The 14,363-nt window shown below is 41.6% G+C and overlaps 1 protein-coding gene across 2 annotated transcripts in view; it reads right to left on the reverse strand.

Moving 5' to 3' along the window:
* Nucleotides 1-13,539, reverse strand: part of LOC134038820 (A disintegrin and metalloproteinase with thrombospondin motifs 19-like) — a 61,677-nt gene extending 48,138 nt beyond the window's left edge. For both annotated transcript variants that reach the window (XR_009932689.1, XM_062484415.1), the window contains exons 1-6: nt 13,320-13,539; nt 12,649-13,064; nt 7,370-7,553; nt 2,394-2,566; nt 2,178-2,261; nt 1,887-2,041 (exon numbers count right to left, since the gene is read on the reverse strand). Coding sequence is in view for 1 of the 2 variants with exons in the window: in XM_062484415.1 (XP_062340399.1) it covers nt 1,887-2,041; nt 2,178-2,261; nt 2,394-2,566; nt 7,370-7,553; nt 12,649-13,064; nt 13,320-13,386 (1,079 nt within the window). In the remaining variant the exon portion in view is untranslated. The remainder of the gene's footprint in view (nt 1-1,886; nt 2,042-2,177; nt 2,262-2,393; nt 2,567-7,369; nt 7,554-12,648; nt 13,065-13,319) is intronic.
* Between the last annotated feature and the right edge of the window lie 824 nt (nt 13,540-14,363).

Consider the following 14,363-nt stretch of genomic DNA (forward strand, 5'->3'; position numbering starts at 1 on the left):
GCCAAATATTGACTGAGTTTTAGGGGGGCAAAAATAATAATAATATATATGTGAGAGAACAAAGGTTGTGCTCTCGCCGAAGGTTTGAGCACACCCAATGAGTAAATAGTTATCACCCTGGCCTCTTTACCTGTGGCGTTTCTGCAGCTGCCTTGCAGTAAAGCTATAGTTAGCCTAGCTATCCCCCAAGTTAACAGATGCGAAACGACTATTCTGCTACAGGTAGTCACGCGTGTTTTCGTGACGTTAGTGACGTAGTGACGTTAGTAACGGCAGTGACTGTGGCTAGCAAATTAGCCACCGTTAGCTTCACTTTTCGCCGCAAAAACTTAACTTGAGCCTAAACCATGCAACGGAACGTAAATCCCAATAGAAGCAACTCAATCGCTACCAAGACGAAACTTTTGACACCTAGATTGTCTATGTAGGCCAAATATTGACTGAGTTTTAGGGGGGCGAAAATCAATAATAATAAATATATATGTGAGAGAACAAAGGTTGTGCTCTCGCCGAAGGTTTGAGCACACCCAATGAGTAAATAGTTATCACCCTGGCCTCTTTACCTGTGGCGTTTCTGCAGCTGCCTTGCAGTAAAGCTATAGTTAGCCTAGCTATCCCCCAAGTTAACAGATGCGAAACGACTATTCTGCTACAGGTAGTCACGCGTGTTTTCGTGACGTTAGTGACGTTAGTAACGGCAGTGACTGTGGCTAGCAAATTAGCCACCGTTAGCTTCACTTTTCGCCACAAAAACTTAACTTGAGCCTAAACCATGCAACGGAACGTAAATCCCAATAGAAGCAACTCAATCGCTACCAAGACGAAACTTTTGACACCTAGATTGTCTATGTAGGCCAAATATTGACTGAGTTTTAGGGGGGCGAAAATCAATAATAATAAATATATATGTGAGAGAACAAAGGTTGTGCTCTCGCCGAAGGCTTGAGCACACCCAATAAGCTTTCCTAATGAATGTAGAGTTATGGGAAAATTTGAGAGACCACTGCCCCTTTTTCTTTCATTTCCAAAAAAGTTGAGAAAGACAATTTTGAGTGAGGAACAGAAGGGTACAATTTAAAAGTCCACTTCAAATTTCACCCTTCTGTTCCTCACTCAAAAATGTCCTTTTTCAAAAATGAAAGAAAAAGGTGCAGTGGCCTCTCTATATTATTTCCAGAGCCAGGCCCGGGGTGGGTAATCGGGAGAGTTCCCGGTGGGCCGCTTCACTTTTGGTCCGGTGGGCCGCTTCACTTTTGGGCCGGTCGAGGATTTTTTTGTTGTTGACATTTGCCACGTTAGTCTATCTTCTCTTAAAATAGGCTACACGTGTTCTGCATTCTGACATCGCAGCCTCTGCATGGGTTGTACCATGTGAGGGAGCTCAAAAAACTATTTTGCGCTCAAATAATGGCCAAAATGTTTCACTTTTTTGGGAATTCCCTTTCTAGCATCAGATCAAACCCAGAATACGTTGTTGGTTTGGGCTGAGCCCCGAATGTTTACACCGTCTGGCTCCGTGCCTGATTAACACTCGGATCGTTAATCAGTCTCAAAATTGGTATCAATATAAAAAAATACGATCCCTTTCGGTAATCATGACCCCCCCCCCCCCCAGAAAAGTTCACCCCCAGTCAAAGCAGGCTGCATCCGGCCCTGTTTGGTATACAAAAAAGTGGGCCGGTCTTGGGCCTCAAACTCCCGGGCTGAAAAGTGGTCCCACTCCGGCCCTGTCCAGAGCTGTATGAGTACATGCTAATGACAACCCTGAACTTCAATAATGGGTGCATAAAAACAGATATGCAATGGATAAATTGATGACAGTGAGCTGTAATTGTTTAGAAGTCTGTCTTTCTCTGGTGGTTGTGTGCATTGCAGTGGCACCTCACCGTGTGATGAGAATGGCAGTGTCCACGGAGGGAAGGTCCTCTCTCCACCGGGTACTGAAGTCAGAAAGGACGCTCTTCCTTCCGTACTCCTCCTGCTGCCAGCGGCAGAAGCTCTCCAGCATCTTCTCCCCATGGTGCCCAATATACATGTCTGTCTACACGGATGAAGGGAGGGGGACAGAGAGAGAAACAAAGAGAAATATATTTTGTCTTATCTATCATTTATTTCAGGTATGACTTGCACATTGAAATTGGTTGCTTGACATGTATGTTGTTTAAAGTGTCACCTACGGGGGTATCATGAAGCAGCACTAGTTTAGTCAGTCTGATATTCATCTGAATGCCCAAGCTCTTGTGCTGAAATAAGTTGAAAACCTATGGAAGAGAAACACGACTCATAAGTCATGCTTGCATGTCATATCAAAGGCAAAACACATTGTAACTCAACAGTACCTGAAAGTACAGTTGATACAGATCAGAGACACAATAGTGTATGTCGACTCGTACCATGTTCATGATAGTGAGGATGAAACGTTTAGCTGCCTCAGTGCCGTGATAGCTGACCATTGCTGGGTCAACCACTACCAGTGTCTCAATGTTGTACTCTTGAAGTAGCTTGTACGAGTACCTCTTCCCTCTCCCCCCTTCAGTGGGTCTCTTGGTCTTATTTCTCAGTTTTTCTGTAAAGAAGCAGAGAAAAAAGAGATGTATAGTTTGCAACATAACTAAGGGAAAGAACCAAACCACATTATTGTAAAACTATGTAATAGTGTCATAAAATGTTGCCACGTCACAACATTCGTACATAGGTATTGTATATATTGTAACTTACCAAAGCAACACATCAGTATAGAAAGTGAGATGTCAACTGATGTCAGTTTTGTTACAGCTAAATTAATTGGCCTTGTGTTTTCCAATTGTTTTTCTTGTTGGTCTCTGTGGTGTGGGTGTGTTTGTCTCTCTCCCTCTCTTCCTGGTTCCTTGATTCTTACTAGGGGTGTAACGATACACTCAGCTCACGATTTAATACGTATCACAATACTGGGTTCACAATATTAAAATGTATATAAAAAGAAAATGACATTTAAAGAACAGATTTATTTCCAAAACATTAACAATTTTCAATAACCTTCTTTTAGGGATGCACTCTAAAAGAATAAGTAATATTTTGGGCAGTTTTCGCAGTTTTTAATAGCCTATTGTTGTGCAGTATTTTTGCCATTGCATAAATGTGTTTTTGTTTATTGTAATTGTTGGTATTATTATTATTATTATTCTTGTAATTTATCTCATGAACACATTGATAAAAAGTTTTGAAATTTGGCATATTGATACAACATGCCACAAATACCACCCAAACATAGCCCACATCAGAACATAGGGGGCGCCACAGGCCACGCCCAAATGTCCACTTTTCAGAGTGATGGCATTTCCACCCCATTGCTCCAATTCTTCTGAAACTTGGTGTGCATGCCTAATTTTTCATGAGGAACAAAAAAGCCTCAAGGACCCATAAGGTCCACCATGATGGATTTTCCTGTACAGTGATAATTTGGGAAAACCTTCAAAATTCTTCTTCTCTTGAACCAAAGATCTAATTGACTTGAAATTTTGTACAGATATGTATCATTGATGTATTTAAAAACATTACTTAAGACAGTTGAATCAAAACAAAATGGCTGAAAGGGGTGTATTTATGTACATGTCCACATTGCCTCAATATGTTTGTGTCACTAAATCAAATGTCATTTTGAATGATGGTTTTTCAAACCTAATAGGCTTTAAGGTGACACCCCCCTGAAGTACCCTGCAAAGTTTCACCTTGATATGTGAAAATATGACTGAATTACAGCTGTTTGAGCTTGGACCAAATCTGACAATGCTTGCCTTATTTTATTATCCAGTTACTGAACATGGTAAAGTCCAGATCTGGGAATGGCTCAATTGGATGAGATGTTGTGCTGGTCAACGTAGGGTTGTAGGTTCAAAACCAGTCAAAGGCAAAACAATTTTTTTGGACAGAACGGTTTCTAGTCTTCCGGTCAATCCTCCGGTTGTAAAACATAGCAATGAGTGTTTATTTGAGCCCATAACAACACTCCGATCATCTGTTTAGCGAGACTGTGTAAGCCACTGCAAAACAAGACAGGTTTACCACAGTAGCTAGCTACTTGGAGTCTATGCATGGTAGTGTCAGATTCACAACCGAGTTAGCTTTAATGAAGTATATTGATTGTTCAGGTGGATCCCTTGCCTGTTGCACAACTTCATTTCAGTAACCTAAGCCAGGACAAATCGCCACTGATGCTAGGCATGATTTGAAATCCCTTCCATGACAAGTTATGGCACCCCAAACAACCTTTTTAAAGCACTACGAGTAAGCTATTCTTTACAGCAGCAACCCAGTCATCCCGTTGTCCCATTTTTATGTCCCATATTCAAATAGGACTAAATTACAGCTGTTTGAACTTTAACCAAATCTGACAATGCTTGCCATTGGAGAAATGTCTTATTTCCTGATACAAAAACTGAACAATCAAATGTCTAAGTCTGCAAATGGCTTAGTAGGATGAGACGCAGTGCTGATGTGCGAAGGATGGTGAGTTCAGGCAAAGGTATAAACTTTTTTTTTTTTATGACAGAAATTACAGTTTCAAGTCTTCCGGTTAATCCCAGTGTAACTATCTATTATGTCAATTTTACAACATTTTGTCATGTTGAAGGAGTAATCCGCCATTGCTGCTTGCAGCTATATTTACTTTTGTCTTGCTTTTCAAAAAAATATCTATCACAAGACAACAATTTCAAAATATTTATTTAAATGTTTTGCATTCCAGCAGACATTATTTGGCCATCTTTAAGCCCCTTCTTTGAATAGCCTATATTAATCCGATAACTGACTGCTGAAAGAATGTAACGCAGGCTACTCTGTACGCCAAAAAAAGTTGGTAAAAAAGTGCATTGAAAAGAGCAAAAAAGTGGATGAACCCACCACAAATTAACACCCTGTCTACTTAAGGCCGATATATGCTTCTGCGTTTTTCGAAAAACGGACACATGGGAACGCCCTCCTCTACGGGGAACGTCCTCTCCGAGAGCCCTCGGAGAGCCCCGGAGAGCTCGACGTGCACCTCCTGAATTTTCTAACTATCCGTCGTAATTTCGGAGAGCTACGGAGAGCTGCGAAGACCCCCTTGGCTGTGATTGGTCAGTATTAAGAACCGCTTGCGTCAGGGGCGGGGTTGCCGTGATAAACAGGACAAACAGAATCCTTTGACCGCCATTGCTGTAAGTTTTTATAATTCATATTTCAGCTAAACAGTACATGTAAATCAGCATCTGAATTAAAATGTGGCGAGAAATGGGCAGTGTAGTTGCTGAAAATGTGCGTATTTTATTGATGAAACAGCAAATTTGTAAATTTGCTCCGACTTCTCAATAACCTAGGTAAATAAACACTCGACGACGACTTACAAAAAAACGTTGCGCCACCTACTCTTCTGGCGGTGAATTGTTTTCAGCACCCACAGCCTACGGAGAACCATAAACGAAGGGTTAGGGTTAGGGTTAGTGGAGTGACGCCCGCGTCACTCCACTCAACCAGAACTCAACAGTAACCCCATTAGTGAAGAGACGGACTAAGACACTTTCTTAAACAATAGTATTGCAGTCTGTCAATAAAGGCATATTTTTATCCATAAAGGCATATATTTAATCCAATTGTACTGTTTGGTGTTTGAGCATTAGTGAAACTTAAAGGGGTCATGGATTGCAAAACGGATTTTACCTTGTCATAGTTGAATAACAACAGTTCAGTGGGTAAAATGGACATACAGTGAACCTCAAAGTTCATTGACCTCGGCCTCTTTCCTATGCAAATCTCACAATTTGAAACTGCCGCTGTAAAACGGGCGGTTTCCAAAAAGCTGAATTTGTGACGTCATAAATGTAGCATCATCTTTGTCACGCTTGTTTTGTATTTATTCCAACACCTTCAGTTTCGCCATTGCTCAAATCCGGACCAAACTGTCTAATCGAATTAAATATTTGTTGAAGAAAGGTTTTTAGTCCGCCTCTTCACTAAGGAAAGACTAAGTTTAATTGAGTTCTGGTTATATTATCAATCTGAAGATTGGAAAAAGAGTCCAATACATAAAATGACAAATTTCAGTGCACTGGTTCGTGCAAGTTCTAATGCGAAAACAATTCAATTCGCAACCATGCAGTTCGTCAGCGATAAAGTAAGCAAACAGCGCTTGATCGGCCATGGCTGACGTCAACACAGCAAACCACCGTTTCTAACTCCTCCCCAACTGCGGCTACTCTCGCCGGTCGTGTGGAGTCGGACATTCCAGCTTTTCGTGGTTTGCTGCGTTGACGTCAGTCATGGCCGATCAAGCGCTGTTTGCTTACTTTACTCTATTTTTTAATTAAACGTAGTCGTTTCGTTAGTGAACAGGCTGACTAAAACCCTTTCTTCAACACATTTTTAATTCAATTAAACAGTTTGGTCCGGATTTGAGCATTGGCGAAACTGAAGGTGTCAGAATAATTACAAAACACGCGTCAAAGTTGTCGTGTGTGAGTCTGGCCAATCATGAAAAAAGTGTGTCGTCATTAGAACCCGTGCTCTTGAGAAAATGCACTCGGCTACACAACCGGCAGTTCTCGAATCGATCTCACGGTACTTTCATGGCTACGTCACAGTGACCTAGCCTCGGCGCCGTCTGAAGTCAGACGAAAAGTCTAACCAGAATTCACTGTTTCAAGTCAGCCGCCTGCAGCCGGCTGCGGCGCTGCATGAAGTCAGTCCATGTCGAACGCGTAGGTGCGTTCGACATGGACCGTTCATGCAGCACCGGCGGCGCCGACAGCCGGCTGCAGGCGGCTGCAGGCGACGCCGGCGCTATATTAAGTCGAACGCACTTAATGTTTCACCCCTTATCCCTACACACCTGTGTCTCATCAGTAATAACCAAGCTGTAATCCATTGCCATCACCCTCCTCTGCGAATTTAGATTTGCTCCCCTTGTCAGTCTGATTGTTAGACCTGTTGGTTGTGTTCCTGTGTGTGTAAGTTATTGTTCCTATGTGTTCCAGCCCCCTATGTGTTCCTTGTTGTTTTGTAATCAAGTACCTTAGTTTCTGAGTGTTTTGTGTCTTCAGCTGGAGTCCATTTCATGTATCAAAAATGGTTGTATAGAGTATTTGTTCCAGGTAAGGGAATTACGGGGCTAGCAACACTGATCCATGCCATATAGACACGTTCTTAAATTATCTGCTCAGACTGGCTGGAAGTACTCAGACATCTCTCAATGTGCTGCGTTGGATTCCATTACAGATGAGGAATAAGTACTACAGTGGCGTGGGGAAAGCTTGAAAAAAATGAAGGTTTTTGACTGAGCACTGCTAGTCAACACCTGAATCTTTCCAGTCGAAATGAAGAACATTCTTGTTACAGGTTTCTACTTTGTATGACCCACCAGGAATGACTCCGCAGTAGTGGCCAGTTGTTTGTTTCTCTGTGGTGTTGTCTGTCTGTTTGTATGTCCTCTCTTCTGTTGAGCGTTTCCTCCGGTACACGCGATGAGCCTGTCCTGTGACAGCCAATGTCTGGTTCACAGGCTCGATGTAGAGGAAATCATTATTGATCTGAATGAAACCCATCTGCAATGGAGAGATGACACGTACTAAATGTACACATACTAAATTTACACACTTATCAATGCCTTACAGTAGCAAAAACAAAGAGCCATGATACATGTAGCACCGTCAGTTTTTGAACCACCCTCCTTTCGTCTCTCATTCCTACCTTCCCTCTTTTTCTGTCACTGTGGAGAATTTCTTAGATTTCCATCCTCTTAGAGAACCTGACAGGACCACTACTGTCTCCAAGGAAGCAGTTTAGTTACACAAAAACATAAATATCTGGGTCATATTTTGTCATAATCAGCAGTAATGTGGCACCCTTTACATTTAGTCATTTAGCAGACGCTCTTATCCAGAGCGACTTACAGTAAGTACAGGGACATTCCCCCCGAGGCAAGTAGGGTGAAGTGCCTTGCCCAAGGGCACAACGTCAGTTGGCATGACCGGGAATCGAACTGGCAACCTTCGGATTACTAGCCCGATTCCCTCACCGCTCAGCCACCTGACTCCCTCCTCCTCCTTTAACTTGTCTTAACAGTCGGGTCACCCTGCTGCCTGACATCAATCCATTTCAAATTATGCAACACAGTGACGTTTTGGCTGACAGTTTAGTCCCCTTAATTCAGCTCTGTCTGCAATTAGCATGTCACTTGGCCGTGGTGTGAGTCAGAGATTTTTCACACTACAGCAGATGGCTGAAGTGGTTGTGACATTATCACTTAGTCTAGGGCGACATAGATCAGTAGACCCCTCAACATAGCCCTGGAGGCCTGGAGCTGTGACATCTACAAAAAGGGAGGATACATTTACATTACAAGTACAAAAACAAAGCCCTGCTTACAAACTCACTGCAGACCACCACCTACAACTACCCTGGATCTAATTGCAAGGTCTAATAACCCAAATTGTCTGTGCTTATCCATTCCCTGAAGCAGCAGCGAAAAGAAACGTTGCGGAAAAAACAACATATTGTGAATGTCCCCTAAACTAAATCCTGGGGAATGCCTTGGGTCAAATGTACGAGTGTACAAGCGTTTCTACAGTTTCTGATTTATGAAAAATACACTTGGCATGAGAATCTGTGTACTTCTGCACACTTCAGATGTGATATGGCGACACTGACCAAAAGGCGGAGAGAAAGTGCATGCGTTTACTTGATCTACAATGGGAGTAAATAGTATAGGCCATCTATAATATATGCCAATTATCTCCCTTCAACCTATTTATCCAGAAAGAAAAGGTGTGAATTTGGACCACAAATGAGATATATATTTGTCATATATCGTTGTGCAATGGCTGCTTTAGTGCTTTTGGAGGACATCGCCAACAGGAGATTAAGGCAAGCAGGAGTTCACCCGTGGCCCACAATGATGATAAATTGTTATAGATATCCAAGAGCCAATCTTTTGGATCTCTGTATTGAGTGAGCTGGGCCCTGTGGTGGAATGCCCAACAAAAGCCAAGCAAAAGTCAAGCAAATCGACTGTAAAAGTTCTCTGCAACTGGGACTTTTCAGCAGGAGCTGGCAGACAGGTTCGGGATAAGCCAATCCACCCTCCTGATGCCCGAGGTGTGGGATGACATGATCCACCTGTCCCCAAGGTACATTAGATTCCCTTACACTGCGGTTTACCAGGCCAACATTAAAGCGTAATTTACAGCGAAAACTGGTTTCCCAAATGTAATCAGTGCTATCGACTGCACACGTTAAATAAGGGCACAATGGGTTGATTAATTCATTTTTTGTAAATCCCCCCCAAAAATACTCCAACGTATACAGGCAACAAATAACTGCTATCCAGAGGCCACCAAACAATGCTCCTCCAACTCCATTCAGTAAAGTTGATCTCTTTCAGGTTTTTTTTTGTTGTCTCATTAAGAATAATTCCTTGTTCACAATAGGTTAATTGAGAAGTATATTGAGAAACCTGGCAAAATATGGGTGTTTCAACAACCCTTTCTTTAATCTGCATTTTGTTTGTTTGTTTTTTGCACACGGCACATGAGCACAATTGTAGCTGTTAGCCTAAACTCTACCATATTGGTGTTATTAATCCTTTAGGCAAAATGGCAAATAAATCTGTGGTATGGAAGCATTTGATCAAAGTACTGGGTGACTCAAAACATGTTGAATGCACACTCTGCCAACAACGGTTTATATTCTATAGTTTGACATTGAATATGATGTAGCCTACCACTTAAAAACCGTCAATTGGCCATCGGATCATTGTTTTACAGTGTGTAGCTATAGGCCCAGGATTTTTATGTTTCGGGAACGAAAGTTTTAGGCTATGTCTTCTTATGCTGTGCTACTGTAGGTCTAACCATCTGCATTTTATTTTTAACAATTCGCATGCTGCACTTTTTCAGGCAGTGATCAGCGCGCTCTGATGATTTGCATGTTAAACAAACATTATTTTTAATTTGTAGTACATTGTAAGAGATAATAAATAATAACCAATCTGCCATTTTTTATTATATCGGCATTCGGTAACAACAGGACTGGTGACACAAGTCTTATTATTAGTAGCTTAATAGCAAATTTGATAGCGGCTGAATCTGGAATGTCCAGCAGCTACATTTAGTCAGATCGGGAAAATGTTTGTACATTTAGGCTATGTTTGTCTAGTTATCAATCTCCCTTCTTACGCATGTATTTCTTTTATATTATCTATTAAAACAATGAGGTAAAACATCATACAAAATGGTTTGATGAAAAACGTTTCAAATTTAGATTAGTCGATTTTCAGAAGTGTTTAGTCGAGTCTTGGTCGACCAAAGAAAAGTTTAGTCGGGACAGCCCTAGTACTCAGTGTTCATAAATAGGGAAAAAAAACTTTGCATACAGTTTTACAGTTTTCTCGGTAGGCATATGTAGCAGGTTAAACTCACTCCTCAAGCATGTAACAGGCCACCCTTATCAGTGAAGAGCTAGCTTTTCGTTGGCATAGCTGGTAGTGGTCGCGCTTTGGATGCCAAAGGTGGCAGGTGCGATCCCAGCAAAGGGCGAACATTAGCCAAGTGTAACTCTGATAGGGCAAGACCACATCTGTTACATACAAACTGGTGCCATCATTACACTACGCACGAGGAGTACACAACTGCTACACATACTTTTACAGATGAATACACAGAATTTGATACATTTGACTGGTGTTTAGATGGAATGTTCAAAAGTGTACTAAGGAAAAGGGTTAGGGTTGTAGGAGATCGGCTCATGGTGAATGATTTTGTTTGGGTTCATTTAGGTCAGATGACTTGGGCAGACTAAATAGGCCATTGGATAGCAGGCTTTATTAAAATACATCAGACAAGGGTGAAAATTGCGTTCAACACAAGCAGACAGTCAATGGCATCCTTTAAAGGTTGACCCCACCAAAATTTGATTATGAAGATGTACCCTCTGGAAAAAAGGCCTGCAAATATTTTCCATTACAAGTTCCATAACGAATACATGTTCACTATTGGATCTCTAAGAATTACTATCTTCATTTGCTGATGCCTGGAGTGACCGGTGTCTGCTATGGATGCCTCAGCCTTCTTTTCTACTAACTAGTTAGAAACGTACAACTAAACTAGCAGTTATTGGTAACATATCAGCACTTTCTATAGTCAAAATGAAAACCAGGAGAAAAATATTACATAAATTAAGGTTTTAACAAAACTTGTCTACTGGTTTGACTTGCATAATAAAAGACACTGCACTGATGACTTGGCATGTTTTTCTGGTAGTAGCGCTTTTGCTTTTTCTTATGACTTGAGCATGCTATCTCTTTGTGGCTCCAGTATTCCAGTATGTTCTTTGCCCGTCTGTCTGGCTGTCTGATTACATGGTTTTAGGATTAGGGCCACATCGTTCATTGCCTGTCAATCTTAACCCAGACTATTTTCTGTAACTTTATCCTGACTCCTGAGACATTTACTTCACAATCAAAAACCACAATTATCTAACTGCCTAATATTCAACCCTTATATGTGGAATCTAGAATACGTTTTTAAAAACTCTAAGAAGCAATGCAACTTCAGTTCTCATGTACAATGCTTATCTCCAAAAGACATCAAAGAGGACACTGAAAATCCAACTGAAGGTGACTTGTCGAGTTCTAAAATAAGCACACACAAAAATAAACTTTTCAGCACTTCTCCAAAGAGATGTAATCCATTTTAACTGTGGACAGTAACAGTATTCTCCACAATCAATATCCATCTGAAGTGTTTTTCTTTATGTTTAAAAGCCCATCTGGTTCTGCAAAATTACTCTTCACACACAAATTCAGAAAATAACCAAGTTCCCCTTCACTGCAAAGCACAGAGATAGTATGGACACTGTCATTTGTGTCATTTGTTGTTTAGGAGCACACAAAACAGGATCTGTTAGCAAAAAGAAACTGAAAATATACTAATTTGGTACATCTCTTGGCTTAACTGTAAAACAATTCCAAAGTTACTGATTTGCTGTCTCCATTGTAAAACTGAATTGTCATGAACTGCAGTATTTCATTAATTCAGCCTATTTTCACATGAACATGCACAGGAAAAGAACACTGTCCTCCTGCCAAAAGTTAATTTCATTTTGTGTGAGGCGAAACTCTTAACAAGGCAGAGCCTGGGATTGTGGTCCAAAAAGTTGACATCAAGCCCAATCCCTCCTCACAACAGGAGATCACCCTTAAAGCCTCAGGGGGAAGCTAATGATTCTGTTCTTTGGCTTTTGGGAAAAGTTCATGCTGTCTGCCCCGAGACTGCTGAAAGCAGGGTGGGCCAAGAAAACATTAGACCTTTCAGAACGTCCCTCCCATACTCTTAAAAGACACACCTGAGGGCTAGGTGAGAGTGAAATGAAGGTGTGTGCTTTTGTTAACCCCCACCCCCTCCCCCATCACACACACACACAGTCTGTCACTAACTGTCATAAGCAGGATAACATGCACAGACAACATTGTATACAGCATTGAAAGGAAATGTAAATTGCTTCCAGATGCAATCATGGTGCTTAGTTTGAATTAGCAATGTGTCAAACCATTCCAAAGACAAAAGTCACACCCAACGTACCAAGAAGGCTACCCACATTTCAAGCTTATTGATATAACATTCGTTTTAAATATGTATTTACCAGTCCTGCGCAGGTGCTGAATGAGGCGACAGATCCTTTGTAATTGAGAACAGTCCCGCTGTAAAAGCACGCTTTCTCTGAGTTGGCAGCGGTCGAACCTGGCCCGTTGCTTGGAGATGCCTTTCGTGCTTTCTGTCTCCTCTCCACCATGAATTTCTGGGACAGAAACCGGGTGTCTCTCTTCACTATGATATGCAAGTCTCTGCCAAAAGCTGGAATTTTTAGTTTCAGTCGTGTTTGCGGTCTCGGAGGTTCCAAATGGTACAGCACTGGAGACTCGTATTCGTCCCAGTTTGAAATGGAACGGACCTCCCGAGAACTGCTCCCGGCGCTATTTGGTTTATCGGGAGCCGTTGGGGTTGTGTCTGGAAAAACCTCCGGGAATACGATTTCAGACTCCTGGAATGGATGCGGATCTATGAATAAGAAGAAAGAAGAATGTAGCAAACGCTGTATATTAGTTGTTACAGTCGGCTTTCTCAATTTAAATGGGAGAGAAGCAAATGCATGGATGTTATCGGATTGGGCAATAAAATCAATGAATTTCGCATGTCTCCTGTGCTTACGCCTCAGCAAGACACAACAAGTTTTACAATGCGATTAAAATTGCAAATTAGTGCTGCATGAACATTACAATGCTTGGCATCTTTAAATAGGTGTAAGTCCTGTACCTGCAACTGCAAACGCTCCGACAAAGCATAATTGATGGAAGAGAGTGCATATGCACTTCAGATGCATATTCACAATAATGTTCAACCAACTCGTAGCTACAGTAGTGTCGTTACAAAGTTGCTGTCGATGCACAGAAGTTAAATTCTGTATTGTCTATGGACTGTCTGTCATTGTTATCCATCTCCCGGTAAATGCGTTCCTGTCCTCTCACATGAGTGTTTCCAAATGAATGACTCGTAATCCTGCAGTGTAGCCTAAATCAAAAAGTCAACATAGCAATAGGCTTGTAGCCTACTACATCTTAAAAGCATGGACGAACGAGAGAAAGGGTGAGAGAAAGAGAGAGAGGTGTATAGAAGTGTATTTTGATGAATGGACAGCGCACTCTGATCGGTAGAGAGCACACGAGAGCAAGAAAGGCACACTAACCAGAGCACCAACAGGGGAAGAGCAAGAAATCGGCTACACATGTTAAAATGAGTCGACATATTGAAGATAACTAACTCTTTAAATACTTCTGCTCACTAAAACTAACTCGAGTAAAATGAACAGTTGTGTTATTGGCGACAGTCCGTGCGAAGTTTTCCATGCATGGACTAATAGGATGTTTCTTGTGTGCTCTGGAAATTGACACTTCCTTTACACCTGTACATCCGTGACATGTAAGATACTATATATTTTAGATAGGTCACAGACTTGAAAAGCTTGATTTGGAGAAGTTACCAGTTGCCATAAAAAATCACACGTTTTATGTGAGCAAATCCATGATGCCATATTTGTGTGTGTGTATGTGTGTGAGGGGGTATGGGGGCGTATTCTATGGGCGTATTCCGTGCCTTGGTTCATATCCAAAGGGATCACTGGCGCCTGTATGGGAGTCAGATGGAGCCTGACTCTGCCCTCCTACGTAGGCCCTACTTCCGCTAATTTTTGGGTGTGCTCAAGCCTTCGGCGAGAGCACAACCTTTGTTCTCTCACATATATATTTATTATTTATTTTTGCCCCCCTAAATCTTTGTCAATATTTGGCCTACATAGACAAC

Source organism: Osmerus eperlanus, chromosome 18 (assembly GCF_963692335.1).
Source record: "Osmerus eperlanus chromosome 18, fOsmEpe2.1, whole genome shotgun sequence".
Lineage (NCBI taxonomy): Eukaryota > Metazoa > Chordata > Actinopteri > Osmeriformes > Osmeridae > Osmerus > Osmerus eperlanus.